Here is a 16324-nt window from a genome sequence, read left to right as displayed (position 1 = left end):
ACATAGGGTGAATGAATACCAAATGAAATGAATGCTTCCTTAAATCTCCTCAAATCTAATATTTCTAGAGGATTACATTTACTTTCTTCATAACCTTGCAGGTGCCTACTGTCTGCTAGTTGCCCTTGTATAGTAACTGGATACACTAAGGTGGTTTTCTAATAACCTTGGGCCACCTCTTTTCAGTTTCATTATGCAGTGGTGCAGTTGGTTCTTCTCTAAATTCCTGTCTGTGTCTGAATGGTTTTTTTTTTTTCTTTTTCATTAGCAGGTCCTTCTAAGGCTTGTATCAATCAAATTTTTCTCATTTTCATTAGTAAGTCTCTCTAAAGCTTGTATCTTATCAATAGTCTTTTAAAGGCTTGTCTTATCAATAGTAAGGCTTGTATCTTATCAAGTTTCATTTCTGGCACAGTTATGAAACCACTTCTGGGGTGATATAATCTTCATGCCTGGTGGTACACGCCTTTAATCCTAGCACTCAGGAGGCAGAGGTCTGTCTAGATCTCTGTGAGTTTAAAGCCACCCTGGACTACATGAGATTGACTCAGTCTAGGAGAGAAACAGAGCAAGGCAGTGGTGGCACACACCTTTAATCCCAGTACTGGGAAGCACACATGCTTTTAATCCTAATACTTGGGAATCACACGTCTTTTATCCCAGCACTGGAGAAGTTGAGATAGGAAGTGATATGGTGGGCAGAGAAAGGTATATAAGGTTAGAGGAGACAGGAACTAGAAGCCTTTTTTTTTTTTTTTTTTTTTTTTTGGGTTTTTCGAGACAGGGTTTCTCTGTGTAGCTTTGCGCCTTTCCTGGAGCTCACTTGGTAGCCCAGGCTGGCCTCGAACTCACAGAGATCCGCCTGGCTCTGCCTCCCGAGTGCTGGGATTAAAGGCGTGCGCCACCACCGCCCGGCCTATTAGAAGCCTTTTTGACTGAGGAAGCCCTTTTGGCTAGGCTTTTGGGCAGAAGTGCCCCTTTCAGCTAGAGGCCTATCAGCTGAGGCTCTTTCAGGCTGAGGAATTGGTGAGGTAGAGGTGGTGGCTATGGCTTGCTCTGCTTCTCTGATTTTTCAGCAGAATCTTGCACCAGGAATTTTTATTAAAAGACCATTTAGAATTCGTGTTGCACTTTTTTAAGGATAATAAAATATGAATTACCACGCGACAGTAATTACCACTGATATGTCAATCCCAGCTAAGTTGTTCATCCCCTCATTTATCCTTTCCATTTTCAAGCCATCCATAGTATCGCTAAGCAGAGTCCTAATTCCCTGCATTGTGATAGTTCCCATTCTTAATGAGGGAAAGTATCTTTAGTATCTTTAACTCTCCCCTAAAGGACTTCCCAGGTATCTCATCAAATCTGCTGACTTCTCAGTTTGTCTGTGGCAAATCAGCAAGAGAGCGCCTTTCCACTCATCACAAACCAAAAAATAACCACCAATCTCCCAGTCCTTCCCTCCTCCTTCTGTCAACTGGTCACTGGCCACGCCCCCTCACCCAAGGCAGACTTTAACACAATCTCAGGCTTTCACAATATCATCAAATATCCCACACCATTAGACTACATATAGCACTGCCTCAAAAAAATTAAAGTAAAAACAAAATAGTATTAAGTTCAATAAAAATGGCAGGTATGTTTTCTTCTTTCTTTTTTCATTTTTATGTTCATTTTATGTTCATGTGGGGGTGTGTGCATTAAATGTGCACGCTAAATTTTGTTGAGTACAGGCAACTATCTAGAGATCAGAGGACAACCTTGAGTCTTAACCTTCATACATGTGTTATAGCATAAGAAGCTCAGAGACAACTCCGATCTCAGAGTTTGTTTACTAGTTTTCTAGTCTCATGATGCTGATGTGGAGTGAGATGGCTTAGCAGGTAAAGGAACTTACAACCAAGGCTGAGTTCAATTCCTGGTAGAAGGATAGCACCACCTCCTAAGACTTGTTCCTTGACCTCCACACCTGAACCATGGCATGCACACTCACAAGAAAAGGCACATAGAGGCAAACACTAAAGTATATATAATATGTAATTTGTAATTGAAAAAAAAAAGATAGATTGTTTAAAAAAAAAAAAAGCAGCACATGCTATAGACGGCTGTATGCACTTATACAACACCACAATTCAAGGTCGAGTTTCTCTTTTAAAACAGACGTCAACTCTAGTTAATTAATTCCACTGGTTTCTAGAGATTGCTGCTCCAGAAGATGAATCAGAAGTCAGAGAAGCATTGTGGTGACCAATCACAGACTGCCCAACATGGCCAGTTACACAGGGAATAATCAAGTGTATGAAATGAACTGCAGGGACCCTAGTCGATCTGTATTTCATGTCCATGCCTCCTCTTTCTCCTTTTCCTCCTTCTGCAATGATGAAGTGTATACAGTGTTCTGTCTGCACGTATCTCTGAAGGCCAGAAGAGGGCACCAGATCTCATTACAGATGGTTGTGAGCCACCATGTGGTTGCTAGGAATTGAACTCAGGAACTTTGGAAGAGCAAGCAGTGCTCTTAACCTCTGAGCCACCTCTCCAGCCCGCTAAGTCAAGAATTCTTAAAGAATTTTTCTGCCTCTTAATTTAAAAAACACTTATTTAATTCCTGATAAAGTATTTTTTCTGGTGACAATATTAAGTTTTCATATATCAGGGAAACCAATGCCCTCTTCTGGCCTCTGTAGGCACCAGGCACATATATGATGCACAGATATACATGGAGACAAAAAAAAAAAACAAAAACAAAAACAAAACACATATAAAGTAAAATATATAACATTTATTTTTTTAAAAAGAATGTATACTTGATAAAGTAGAAGAAAAGGTTTTTGTTTTTTTTTTAAAGATGCACACTATATATACCCCCCAGCACTTCGGAGGCAGAGGCAGGAAGATCTCTCTGTTGAGTTCAAGGCCATCCTGGTCTACAAAGCAAGTTCCAGGACAACCTGGGTTACACAGTTAAACTCTGTCTCAAACAATGCAAAAAGATACATTAACAATAATACTTCTATTAGATGTCTACAATTTAAAAAAAAGACTAGAGAAAAAGCAAAACACAAAGTATTCGAGGAAAGATAATCTGAGACCAATGCAGACTGAATTAACTTTATTCGGTAAGGAATTTAGAGAGCTTCAGCAAATATTGATATTGCATTAAAAAAAAACAAAATCTGTACATCATTCAAACTTTAAAAATCAGTCAGTGTTGACACTAAAAAAATGTACTGAGCAATATTTCATTTTAGAACAAAATACTATCAGTGTTTCTTCACAACTAGAGCCACAAACAGAAAATTTGAAATAATGTAACTTCTGAATCTCAAAGGGATCCAGTGAGTTTCAGGGAGCACCATTGAACTAGTGTGACTGCCATATATTTGTAAAGTAACAAACTACAGCTGGGTGAAAAATAACTAAGGCGGGAAGAAGTACTGATGACCAGAATTCTAGTGTAAAGTTCTGATTCATTTTATGGTTACAGATATTTTCCTCTACGTCCTTAAAGAGAAGTAACTGGGTATGTAAAGGTCTAAAAAATTTCCCAATTCCATTTTCCCTTTAAAGTACAAATACACTTAACAAACAGAATACTCATCTGTCAACATGGCTATTAACTATGTTAAAAATTTTGATTGTTCTTTAGATTTATTCACTAGAATGACAGATAACTATTAGCTGCCATGTGGGTACAGGAACTGAACCTGGGTCATCTACAAGAGCACCAGGTGCTCTTATTCAGTGGATCACCTCTCTAGCCTTCAAAGTATTTCTTTTAACAACTCTAGTATACTCTGACTTTAAAACTTCTAAATCAAGAATATATACATATATATTTGTTTGTTCTCTTTTTATAAGACAGGGTCTCACTGTGTAGTACTGGCTGGTCTGAAACTCATGATGTAGAACAGGTTGGTCTTGAACCCAGGGATCATCCTGCCCCTGCCTCCTGAAGGCTGGGATTACAAGTGTGGACCACCACACCTAGTGTAAATCAAGAATGCTTAAAGAACCTTTATATCTCTTAAATAAATACTTATTTAATAGCTGATAAAGCTTTTTTTTTCTGGTGACAATATGAAGTAGTCATGTATTGGGAGTCTTGAAAGTAGTTTTAGGTAATCCAATCATACCATTCAGAATCAGACCCTAAAGGCTCTAAAGTATAATTCTTAAGTTTTTGTGCATTAAATTTTACTAAGAGTATGTAGTCTGAAACTTAAATATCAGTATTTAATGTAATTTGTTTCTTTTACTACATTTGTGTGTGTGAGCATGTGCATATGTATATACGCATACATAATGTATATCAAAGAACAACATACACTTCCTGCTAAGCGGATCACAGGATTGATCGAATTTAGGTGACCAAATTTGGTAGAAAGAACTTTACCCACTGAGTCATTTCATCTGCCTAAGTATCAGCACTTAACACAAATGTTTTGTTTTTTTCTTGAGTGAGATCTTGAGTATACTTAGGAAAGTGTATTACCACTGACCTATATCCTCACTGATCCATATCCTCAGCCTTGTTTGTTGGTTTTTTTTTTTTTGGTTTGGTTTGGTTTTGTGTGTGTGTGTGTGTGTGTGTGTGTGTGTGTGTGTGTGTGTGTGTGTTTCAAGACAGGGTTTATTGTGTAGCGTTGGCTGTCCTAGAATTAGTTCCATAAATGAGGCTGACCGCTGACCTTGAACTCCCAGAAATCTGCCTGCCTCTGCCTTCTGTAAGGCTTCATTATGTAAGCCCAGGATGGCCTCAAATTCATGATCTTTCTGCCCCTGCCTCTTGGGTGCTAGGATGACAGGCATTCATACCTGCCTTGTTTTAAGAGGGAAAAATTCACAACCTACTCAATCATCCTGAAGGGAAATTAGATTAAAAGTAATAAGGTGTTTGTATGTACCATAATATAAATGTCTAAAGAAACTCTTCAGAGGAAAAGGAACAATATTTAGTATGTATTGGGCACAATTACTTTCTCTAAAAGTAAGCAAGAAATGAATTAGCACTTAGGCAATCGGAGGTTGAGAGCAAACCTGAATAGGAGCACTACTGCAGTGGAAAGAAGTGGGAAGCTGAGTGTGGTGATCCCAAGCACTACAAAGGCAGATGCAAGAGGGTCACAAGTTCAAGGCGAGCCTAAGCTATACAGGGACTCTCTCAAATGAGGAAGAAAAGGGAAAGAAATGCAAAAATCCCATAGTGCTGCTTATGTTTAATTTTACAAAAACAAAGGCAAACCAACTACTACTTATTTCTGAAGATAAAATTAAAAAAACTCTGAACCTATTTTGTAAACGTCTACTATAACATTTTTAGATCCAGTTCCCATGTTCCATTCAGTCAAATAAGATTTAAGCTTCAACAGTGGCAATAAAATATGACAAGGACTTTTCTCTTTTCTTAGGAGCTGATCACATCACAATTTCAGTGAAAGAGGAGAGGTCGGTGGCCCCTTAGTGACTGACATAATTTATTACTACATTCAACACAAAACCCCAATGTTTCCAGACACTTAAGTATTGGTGTCTAAGGTTTCCATTAAGAACATCACACTCTGAAAACAGGTCTGACTGAAATGGAGTTTGGATCAGTGTGGGGCAGTACTTACTGACAGACAACTTCCGTAACAAACACTGGTTTCTTGTATTTAAAAAATACGCAAGACAGAATTTTCAAAGTCTTACTTTACAATACATTGTAAACTTCACAGACCAGCACAGGTACAAAGTGGCTCCAAGATGTTTATAATACTTTGTATCGTCCTTTATTTGTTGGTTGATACGAATTTTGCTATGATAGAAAATAAAAGACAGAAGATTAGAAAAAGCGAACACACACACAAAAAGTAAATGTTTGAGATCATCTTCTGTTAGCAATTTGTAAAACCATCAGATAGCCAAAATGAAAAGGCAGAGGTGGAGGCAGAGGAATGGGTCAATAATGAATTCATTCTCTCTGTTCACCTGTACCCCTTCCCTGATACCTCTGAGGTCTCGAAGCATGAAGTTCTTTTTCTATTTCTCTTTGGTGAAACAATCTCGAGACCTTTGTACACTACTATATTATTAGTAGTTTTTGAGACAAGGTCACATTCAATAGCCCAGGCAAGCCCTGAATTTAGAAGTCCTCTTCCCCAGCCTTCCAAGTGCTGGGATTATAGGAATGAGTCACCATATTTGGCTTGAAGTTCTTGACTTAAAGCTTGTTTATATTTTCTCTCCTGTTTTGTATACCCTCTTTTTAAAAAACTATTTCCCTGGGCTAGAAAGATGGCTCAGCGGTTAAGAGCACTGGCTGCTCTCCCAGATGATCCCAGCATCCACATGGCAACTCACAACTGTCTGTACCTCCAGTTCCAGGGTATCCAACACCCACACACAGGCATACATGGAGGCAAAACACCAATGTACATAATAAAATAAAACAAAATAAAAATAAATTGTTAACAAAAAGTGTTAAAAAAAAAAAAAAAAAGTATATTCTCCCCTCTTAAGTTGGGCACATGCCCTTAATCCCAGCACTCAAGAGGTAGAGGCAGGTGGATCTCTGAGTTTGAGGCCAGCCTGGTCTACAGAGTGAGTTCAGGACAGCCAGGATTACACAGAGAAACCCTGCTTCAAAAAATTAATAAATAAATAAAAAATAAAAACTCCCCCCCCAAATTCTATGCATTATAAATGGGATTTCAGAACTCCTCCCCCTCATCTTTCCTTAGATAACTACCAGACTTCCTTTCAAAGCAGCGACTGTATGGAGAGTTTACAGCCCATACCTGGTACTTAAGGTCAGTGATGCATCTGTGGCCCCCTTTACAAAGGTTATCTTTAGCAGGCCGTTCTTTTTCCAAAATTAACTCACTGCCTAAACTGTGAAATACTGACTATACTACAGGTGTGGCATTTCCAGATGCTCTGATGAGTGAAAACTGGTAAATGCTTTTGCAAAACAATGTGGTAACAACTACCAACAAGATAAACTGTATAGAATTTATAAACAGAATTTCTATTCCAAAGTGTATATTCAATAAAGAAATGTATTAATGTATATCAAAAAGTCAAGGAAGAAGGTTCATAGAAATGTTATTGACAAAAGCCAAAAGCAGAATATCCAAGTTCAATATGTAAGTTAACTTATTTAATTTAATAATACATATTTAACTTAAGCAATTAAATAGCATACAGGCATAAAAAGGCATCCATTGTTGCTACCTGCAATATATAGCCTCCTCATATAATGCTGAGATATACAGAATAGACAGCATATAGTCCACCACACAGAGGTGAAAAAACATAAAACTAATCTCCAAATTTATAGTCACAATATGTCTATCTATGGGCGATGAACAGTGACATGGAAGCCAGAGGCCAGGCTTCTAGGTGGAGAAATGGTCTGCATTTCTTCATTTAGATAGTGACTACACTAAAAATCCATCACGATACACTTATGTGGGGCCGGAGAGATGGCTCAGAGGTTAAGAGCACTGGCTGCTCTTCCAGAGGTCCTGAGTTCAATTCCCAGCAACCACATGGTGACTCAGAACCATCTGTAATGAGATCTGATGCCTTCTTCTGGCGTGCAGGCAGAATAGTGTATACATAATAAACAATCTTTAAAAAAAGAAAAAAAGATATATTTCTGTGTTGGGACAGGGTCTCAAGTCCCACCAGGCTGTCCCTGAAATTCAACTGCTTCCAAGTCCCAAAGTGCTGGGCTAACAGGTGATCAGCTAGCAAGACAGGTGTTTATGATTTCTATGCCTGCTTGTATTAAATGCAACGAACAGTCACTACAACAAATAAGACCTGAGGGTGTGTTTCACTTACCAGTCGGATCAGTTCTTCTTTTATGAGCCTGGTGATTTCTGCCTTCGCTTTCTGCACAGCCAGCTCGTTGGCACCTGAAGGCCGAGTAGAAAGCATACAGTTCACACCACTCAACTACACTGGCTGTTTCTGCACTGTAAGGAGGCCCAGGAGACAGCACCTCACGCGATGTCAGCGAGTGCGCTGCCTGCCAGGCTAGTGAACTAGTACAGCGGTCTGCTTCCTAACTTGACTTATGGTGCTGCCAGTCCTGTGCTCACTTGGACAGCACATGCACTAAATACGAAGGCTGCAGAGAGGACGAGCATGGCCCCTGCACAAGGATGACACACAAAACCATCAAGTGTCCAGTTTTTAAAAAAAAGAAAAAAGAAAGAAAAATGTATGTCCTTAAAATTCATACTTTCTGTAGAAAATTTTCAAACTTAAATCCCACAAATAGATCTATATTCAGCTTTCTATCTATATGGTTACTGAACTTCAAAGACCTCAAGCGACACATGGTCATCTATTTCTTAGAGATGTCCCTAATTTCAGATTTCCTACTATCAACTTCACCCTGACCCGTGTCACATCTACATCAATGATCTAACTCAAGCTTCACACAAAAGCAACAGTACGTACTCTCAATCGCCAAGTAAATCTTGCGCTCTCCTTCTTTGGGCTCTTTGCCAGGAGGGAAGTAGGTTCCTCTGATTGTGATGGCGGCTTCAGAGTACTCACTGATTCTCTGCAGGGCCTCCTTGGAGGTAACCTTCCACCGAGCCGTCTAAAACAAAGGTTTGCAGAATCAAATCACAACACAGAAATCTGAGTTGAGGGCAGGTGAGATGGCTCAGTAGATAAAGGCTCCCGATGCCCAGGCTAATGAACTGAGTTCAAAGCCTGGGACCTGCCTGGTAGAAGGAGAAAACCAACTCCTGCACGCTGTCCTCTGACCAACATGCCCGCCTAACACCTGTGCCCCAGCCCATCCCAATGTATAACATCACACCATTGGTCTAAAATTCTGGGTTAAAAAAGAAGATTTTTCACTGGGCAATGGTGGCACACACCTTTAATCCCAGCACTAAGGAGGCAGAGGCAGGCTGATCTCCTGAGTTCAAGGCCAGCCTGGTCTATAGAGTTTCAGGAAAGCCAGGACTACACAAAGAAACCCTGTCTCAAAAAAAACCAAAAAACAAACAAAAAAGAATATACTATTCTTTGTCTATTCAATGTCTATTACTATCTCCCTTATATAGGTAAAAGCCAAGCCATTAATGTTCACTTACAAATAATCCTATTTCAGAGGCTAGAAGTACAGAGAAGCACTAAAGTACTTGCCTGGCATGTATCAAGTCCTAGGTTCTCTCTCTAGTACTGAAAAAATAAACCAACAGAGACAGGTGTGGTGGTGCACACCTGTCTTCCCAGCACCCGAGAGGTAAGAGGGCCTGGCATTAAGTTCATCCTTAGTTACACATAGAATTTGGGGCAGGCTGTACTATGATGCCCTATCTCAAAATAAAATAAACCCAGACAGAACAACAAGGATCTAACAGTTTGTGGGTTTTAGGAAGGGACTCTGTTCCAGAAGAAGCACTTTTACCGCACAGTATAACAACGTTTCTCTCTGTCACTTGCCTGTGGGAAGTCATTAATTTCTAGCTCTTCCTCGTATCTCTTGAAAGACTCGCTCTGGCCACCCTCCTGCCTCTCCTCTTCCTGTTTCTCCAAAGGCACGTAATTGAGCTTGGCATTGATCTTTTCAGCAAGCTGTTCTGCGATGGTTTTTGCAGACACCGTGGGAGCCAGAATGGTGCCCCCTCTGAGGATGGCATTGGTGGCTTGCTGCATCACATCCTGCGGTTTAAGAAGACCTCCAGTTAAACCTCAGCTGCAGACAGAGATAGGGGCCAGGACCTTCCCGCAATGATTCTCCTCAAAACTACTAAATCAGTTTAATAAACAGAAAGGATCTTTCTAATGCAATTCCTCTCACATGGGACTGACCAGTGTAAGTCCTTAACTGAAACTGTCACTTTCCTCTCATCCTGACAAGAAAACTGAGGACAGTCAGTGGCCTACCATGTAGTACTGCACCACAGACAAGGATCATTAGCTAACTCGCAGTACCAAGTACATAACACAGTTCTTCTAAAAGCATAGACTGGAGACTACTATGCATTTCTACTTCATTAAAATGCCTGTGCTGCATCACTGAGTCCTTCCCCACCCACAGTGAACCATCCAAATACTCAATAAATTATGGTAAATGACTCATTCAAAATACTGTCAAAATTAGTTAACTCATCCTTTGGGCATGTCATGAGAATTCTGTTTTACTTAAAAGTCAACAATGTCAGGCATGATGGCAAACTCCTGTAATCCCAACCCTCAAGGAGGTACAGGAAAGAAAGTGATTGCCAGCTCTCGGTTGGCCAAAGAACACGAGACCCTGTGTTTAAAAACCAAAACCTCAGCTGGGTGGTGGTGGTGCACGCCTTTAATCCCAGCACTGCTTCTGTAGCCTGCTGTGAGATGTTCTGTATGGCAAATGCATTGCTCTGATTGGTTAATAAAACACTGATTGGCCAGTAGCCAGGCAGGAAGTATAGGCAGGACTAACAGAGAGGAGAACTGAGGGAACAGGAAGGCAGAGGGAGAGACCTGCCAGCCGCCGCCATGACAAGTGAGATGTAAGGTACCAGTAAGCCATGAGCCATGTGGCAACTTATAGATTAATAGAAATGAGTTAATTTAAGATAGAAGAAGTAGGTAACAAGAAGCCTGCCACGGCCATACAGTTTATAAGTGATATAAGCGTCTGAGTGATTATTTTATACGTGGGTTGTGGGACTGCGGGGGGTTGGTGGGACCTGGAGAGAAGCCCTCCAGCTACAGTAGCCAATAAATCCACCCAATGAAACAGATTAGTAAATAAATGAATCACATTTTTCAATCTTGGTAAGAAGAAAATACAGTACAAGCTGGAGATCTCTTACCCAGAATGCTTTGGGACAGAAGCACTTCAGGGCTTAAATTTTTAAATTTTAGGATATTTGCACAGACATTACCATCTGAATATATACAGCTGAACAGAAAAAAGTCCAAAACATATTGAGCAGTGGTAGCACATGTCTTTAATCCCAGAATTCAGGAGGCAGAGGCAGGTGGATGTCTGAGTTCGAGGTTTAGTCAACAGAGACAGTTCCTGGACAGCCAGGGCTACATACACAGAAAACACCCCGTCTTGAAAAAGATGAACAGAAAAAAAAAAAAAAAAATCAACATCAGGTCACCAAAGAAGAGTTTCTGATTGTGGAGTGTTCTCGATCAAGATGCTCATCTGCTCTGTATGAGCTATCCATGACTCACTCCTAACAGGCTTTCTATATAGAAGGTCTACAGAGAGAACTTCTGAAGGCAGACATCAAAGAGAGTCCTATAGTGAGCACGATTGTATTCTTGGAAACTTGTTTTCTAACAGAACTTGTTCACTGTGCTCCTGGAAAGGATCTACATTGAAAGTGGTGCTGAAACACAGTGTCGGGAGCACCCTTGTCATCTTGGCACATGGGAAGTAGAGACAGAAGGACCAGGAGAGGGTCATCTTTGGCTACAGAGGGTTCAAGGCCAGGCTGGACTACAAGAAACCCTGCCAGTTTGAATCGTCACTCTCAAGAGTCCCATGTCACCGCAACAGGAACTATACGACTAAGACTCGGAACAAATTACTTAATACCTGAGACTCGATGCCCAGGTTCTTCTGAGCGTTGATGCGAAGCGCCAGCCTCTTGGCGATCTCGAGCTTCTCGGCGTTGCCTGCAGTTGGGGCAGGCACACTAGATGTGCCGGGTGCAGCCATGTCCTTTACTCTCTTCTTTGAATTAAACATGCTTTCAATCTGCTCATCAATCTAGACCAGGGGAAATCAAGGATTAGTTAAGGTACTGGGTTAGAAATACTAACTCAGTTGCATCTACACAAAAAGAATGTTTCTATAAAAGTCTAGAATTAGTTAAATTTACATAAATTCAAATACATGGATCAACAGAAAAAAAAAAAAGCTCTTCACTGACTTTTCTTTCAAAAATCTATTGTCTGTAATGGAAAAAAATTAAAAGAAGAAAGAAAGAAATACACCATGCTACAAGATCTGCTTAATCAGACTTCTGAGAGGCACAGAAAATTCATCCCAATCTTGTCAATGAGGAAACACAGGCTCTCAAGCCAGAGCAGTACAAACGATGCACTGAACTATTCCAGGACTCAGGCACTAAGCCCAAATTATTTTATAATGAAGGAAGTTAGGGCTATAACTCAAGGCCAGTGATTCTCAGGAGGAATGATCAGTATGTTCCTGAGGCAGGACTCCTACCGCCAACTCCTAAAACGAGGATTCTTCTTCTTCTGAGACAAGTTGTCATGTAGCTCATTCTGACCTCAAACTCACTGCATAACTGATTTTCTTTCATTTATTCATGTATGTTTTGCCTGCTTGCATGTATATGTACATGCTTGGTGCCTGAGGAGGTCAGAAGGGGACTTTGGTTCCCCTGCTTGTGAGCCATCATGTAGGTGCTGGAGGAACTGAACCTGGGTCCTCCAGAAGAGCAAACAAGTGCTTTAAACTACTGAGTCATCTCTTCAGCCCTGATCTCCACCCCTTGATTCTCAGGCTCCCTCTTCCAAGGGCTGGGACCACAGGCTTGCAGCACCACACTCAGTTCATGCACTGCTGGAGATCAGAGCAAGCACTCTACTGACTGAGCCACACCCCAGCCCCTTCTTCTGAAGGAAGGAGAATGGGTTAGCATGGTGACATAGACTTCTAACCCTAGCACTCCAGAGGCGAGATGGGAGGATCAACAGCTGGACTCAGGGTAGGTTACAAAAAAACAACCTGCCAAACAAACCAACGAAAAGGAGAAGGGATGAGGAAGGACATGAAGGCTAACTTCCCTAGAAGGAAGAGCAACAATGAAGCTTTCAGTTCTCTACAGTCACGTGAACCCTAGTGCCGTTAGCTACACTGTCATTAAAAAAGAAGACATTAGGGCTGGAGAGATGGCTCAGAGGTTAAGAACACTGGCTGTTCTTCCAGAGGTCCTGAGTTCAATTCCCAGCAACCACATGGTGGCTCACAACCATCTGTAATGAGATCTGGCTCCTCTGGCCTGAAGGGATACATGCAAGCAGAACACTGTATACATAATAAATAAATAAATCTTTAAAAAAAAAAAACAAAAACAAAGACGACATTAACTGTGTGTGGGTCTCAAAGGACAACACGTGGCCAGGTATATGGCAAGCACCTTATTTGAGCCATCTCACCAGCTCCTTGTCTTTGAAGAGAGCTCAAAAACCCAACAGAAACAGAACAATGGCTGGTGAGACGGCTCTGGGTAAAGGCACTTGCCATGTAAGCCTCTGACCCGAGTTTAAGTTCCTCAGACCTCCATACACATGCCATGGTACATGCACCACACACATAGACACACACAGAATTAGTTAATAGAACAGACTAGAAACAGAAAAAAGGACAAAACAAAAAGGATTGCTTTGCCCAAAATGACTTGTGGCATCATGATGGGAGTCACACAACTTCCTTCAGAAGACCAGATCAGATGTGGGTTTTTATCTTCTCGGTCTCAGAGGTAGGGAAAGCTTGTTGGACTTAAATTAGATTAATTTAGAAAGCCTGTCTAATGAAATGGTCTTAATTTAGCCTCTTCTTAAAAAACACACATTTTCCCTTACTGGGTTATAGCTATCAAATAGTTTTTATGGTGAGGGTGTTTGAACTGTACATTTAACTGAATGAGGTTGTTTTAAATTAAACAGCACACATTTTTTTAAAAATCTTAGTAAATAGGCCAGGCAGTGGCGGTGGCACATGTCTGCCGGGGCTACACAGAGAAACCTTGCCTCAAAAAAAAAAAAAAAAAATCACATTTGTATTTGTTTTATGTGCATGTGTGTCGCGTGTGACAGATGGTGATTAAAACAAGTTTAAAACTGAGTGACTTTTCCCTTGAAAGTAGGGTAGATTTAATGACTTGATCATCATCACTTTTTGTTTTTGTTCTTTTTGACACAGGGTCTCACTATGTAGCCCTGGCTATACTGCGGCTTACTATAGACGACAGCACCATGAAACTCAAAGGGATTCCTCTGACTCCTAAGTAGTCAAGTGCTAAGCATGCTACCAGGCCCAGCTCTAACCTACTAACTTTTGAGTTCACTCACTACAAGGTAAACACATAACCAAACAGCAACTTCACTTCATTCTAAGCTAGTGTGGTGCACCAGAAAGAAATGGCCTACAATTGACAGGAGACCTGCCCTGTCTGTGTTCAGTGTGGTCGTGGACCAATACTTTCACTGATTTCAGTGTTCTCAACAGCATGGTCAGGCTCAACACACTTACAAGACTATGTTCTCAGCAGAGGTCATCTGTGGCTGTATGAGAAAGTTTGCTGTGTTGCCCAGGCTGACCTTATACTCTGGGGTCACTCCTACCACAGCCCTCTGAGTAGCTGGAGCAAAATCACGTATGACCACATCTAGCTTGGGATAGTTTACTATGATGTGTAAAGTATGTTCTATGAACAAGTATGCTGGAAAATGCCCAGATTAAATGAGTTAAACAGGGTTCATATACGACCCATGGCACACACACAGAGACCTCCGATACTTACATCGACTGCCGCATCCTCATCATCTGAATCCTGCAGGCCAAGAGCAGCTTTCTGTAACTTCTTCCTCTCGTTGGCTAAAGCCTGTTCTGTTTCATCGAACTTGAATCCCTTGCCAGAGAAACCACTACTCTTTTTAATAATTTTTCCTTCCTTTTAAGAAAAAAGTTAACCAAGTTAATTTTTAAAGTAAACACTGTTAAATATTTTCAAAGTAGAATATACCAACTTAACAAAAACATGACAAAGTTTAAACAAAAGATTCTATTTTCACTATTTTTCCTTCTAAATATGTAAGTGGTTGGACATGGACCCTTAATATGAGCACTCAGGAGGCAGAAACAGGTAAGTCTGAAAATTTGAGGCCAGCTTGGTCTATATACCAAGTTCGAAGACAGCCAGACCTACATTGAAATACCCTGCCCAAAAAAAAACCATAAAAACAAAAAAGATGTAAGTGAACACAGTTACCAAATTATCCAGTGTTCTCCCATCTTGTTAATGACTCACATAAGGAAGTTTAAAGACTCACTGCTTTCTGCTGGTCTTTGAAGTCACTCCAGAGTTTTTCCAGGTCAGGAGGCACTGCCGTCCCTGACAATTCAAGAGCTTTAATTATGTCACCAGCATAGCGAGCTTGATCCTCTGTGATGAAAGTGTAGGCATAACCCTAATGAAAATGAGGAAGCAGAATCAACATACAAAACCCAGTACCTTTGGAATAAACCAATAACAAGCTTACAGACAAGAAAATGAGAAATATCTCCTTCTTAGAAGCTTCAAAACAAAAAAAGGTCTAGAAATAAATCTGACCAAGGAGGCCCAGACTTCTAGAGTGAGAACGTTCAAACACTGAAGAAGTGTTCTGTAATCAGGGTGCTTGCCTAGCACACCACGCCAAGTGGAGGCAGCTGCACACCTAAGGGGCATGAATTCCTGTCTCTAAAAAAGAAACTGAAGAAGACACTACAAGATGGAAAGACCTGGAGCTACTGACAGGAAGGATTAATGTGCGACACTGCTGTATTACTGAGAAGTGATCCACAGATTCAACGGAATATGCAGAAAATTCCAAAGACATTCCTTTCTGAACTAGGAAAAACAATCCTAAAATTCACATGGAAGTACAGAAGATAGCAAGTAGCTGAAGCAATGCTAGGAAGAAAAAACAATTATTCATATTTCATAAGTCTGTCTTTAGTTCCATGTAGATTTTTTACATCTCTTTGAAACATGAGACGGTTAAGGCTGTGGTTTATTTCTGGACCTTCTACTCTGTTTTGTCCACATGTCTGTTCTTGTGTCAGTACTATGCTGCTGTTCATCACTATGGCTCTCTTGCATAATCTGAGGTCAGGAATTATGGAGAAGCTGAAGGGAAAGAGAAAATAAAAGATAACACTATCAAACAAGACATGGGCTGGGGAGGCTCCCTTGAGTAGGAGGACTTACCCTTTTGGAGGAAGGGATGGGGGGCAAGCGGGAGTGGGGGTGGGGTAGGGGTGGGGGGTGGCGCAGGGGGAGGAGGGATGAGAGGGGGATCTGTGGTTGGTATGTAAAAGGAATAAAAAAATTTTTAATTGAAAAAAAAAAAAAGAACAAAAAGCAGTAGGCAGATAACCCCATTGAACTGAGCCCTTGCAAACAGTCAGCGGACACTGGGGAGGCTGAGGCAGGTGTCTGCAGCCCCAATTCAGAGTGCTCCCGCCACGCCATGGATGAACGGCTGACTGCATTCCTCACTACAGGACTCTACTTTAGGACTAAGCTACAGTAACCTCTGCTGGAGGAGGTGCCTTTTAGATCTTGTT

The 16324-nt window shown here is 40.9% G+C and overlaps 1 protein-coding gene and 1 non-coding gene across 7 annotated transcripts in view; one reads left to right on the top strand and one right to left on the bottom strand.

Moving 5' to 3' along the window:
• Window positions 1–4601: 4601 nt before the first annotated feature.
• Ddx46 (DEAD-box helicase 46) overlaps window positions 4602–16324 on the bottom strand; it is a 52654-nt gene continuing 40931 nt past the window's right edge. For 2 of the 6 annotated variants that reach the window (XR_013051668.1, XR_013051669.1), the window contains exons 17-23: window positions 15046–15183; window positions 14517–14666; window positions 11551–11731; window positions 9457–9675; window positions 8455–8599; window positions 7831–7904; window positions 4602–5797 (exon numbers count right to left, since the gene is read on the bottom strand). Coding sequence is in view for 4 of the 6 variants with exons in the window: in XM_006976774.4 (XP_006976836.1) it covers window positions 5750–5797; window positions 7831–7904; window positions 8455–8599; window positions 9457–9675; window positions 11555–11731; window positions 14517–14666; window positions 15046–15183 (951 nt within the window). In the remaining 2 variants the exon portion in view is untranslated. The remainder of the gene's footprint in view (window positions 5798–7830; window positions 7905–8454; window positions 8600–9456; window positions 9676–11550; window positions 11732–14516; window positions 14667–15045; window positions 15184–16324) is intronic. The other 4 variants (XM_006976774.4, XM_006976776.4, XM_006976775.4 and 1 more) reach the window with 2 other exon arrangements.
• On the top strand, window positions 8083–8188 carry LOC121829876 (U6 spliceosomal RNA). Its single transcript, XR_006072938.1, has one exon. It is a non-coding gene; the product is annotated as a U6 spliceosomal RNA (small nuclear RNA).

This window comes from Peromyscus maniculatus, chromosome 5 (genome assembly GCF_049852395.1).
Source record: "Peromyscus maniculatus bairdii isolate BWxNUB_F1_BW_parent chromosome 5, HU_Pman_BW_mat_3.1, whole genome shotgun sequence".
Taxonomy (NCBI): Eukaryota; Metazoa; Chordata; class Mammalia; order Rodentia; family Cricetidae; genus Peromyscus; species Peromyscus maniculatus.
Note: the sequence above shows the minus strand (reverse complement) of the source record. Positions and strands in the feature narration are given on the sequence as shown.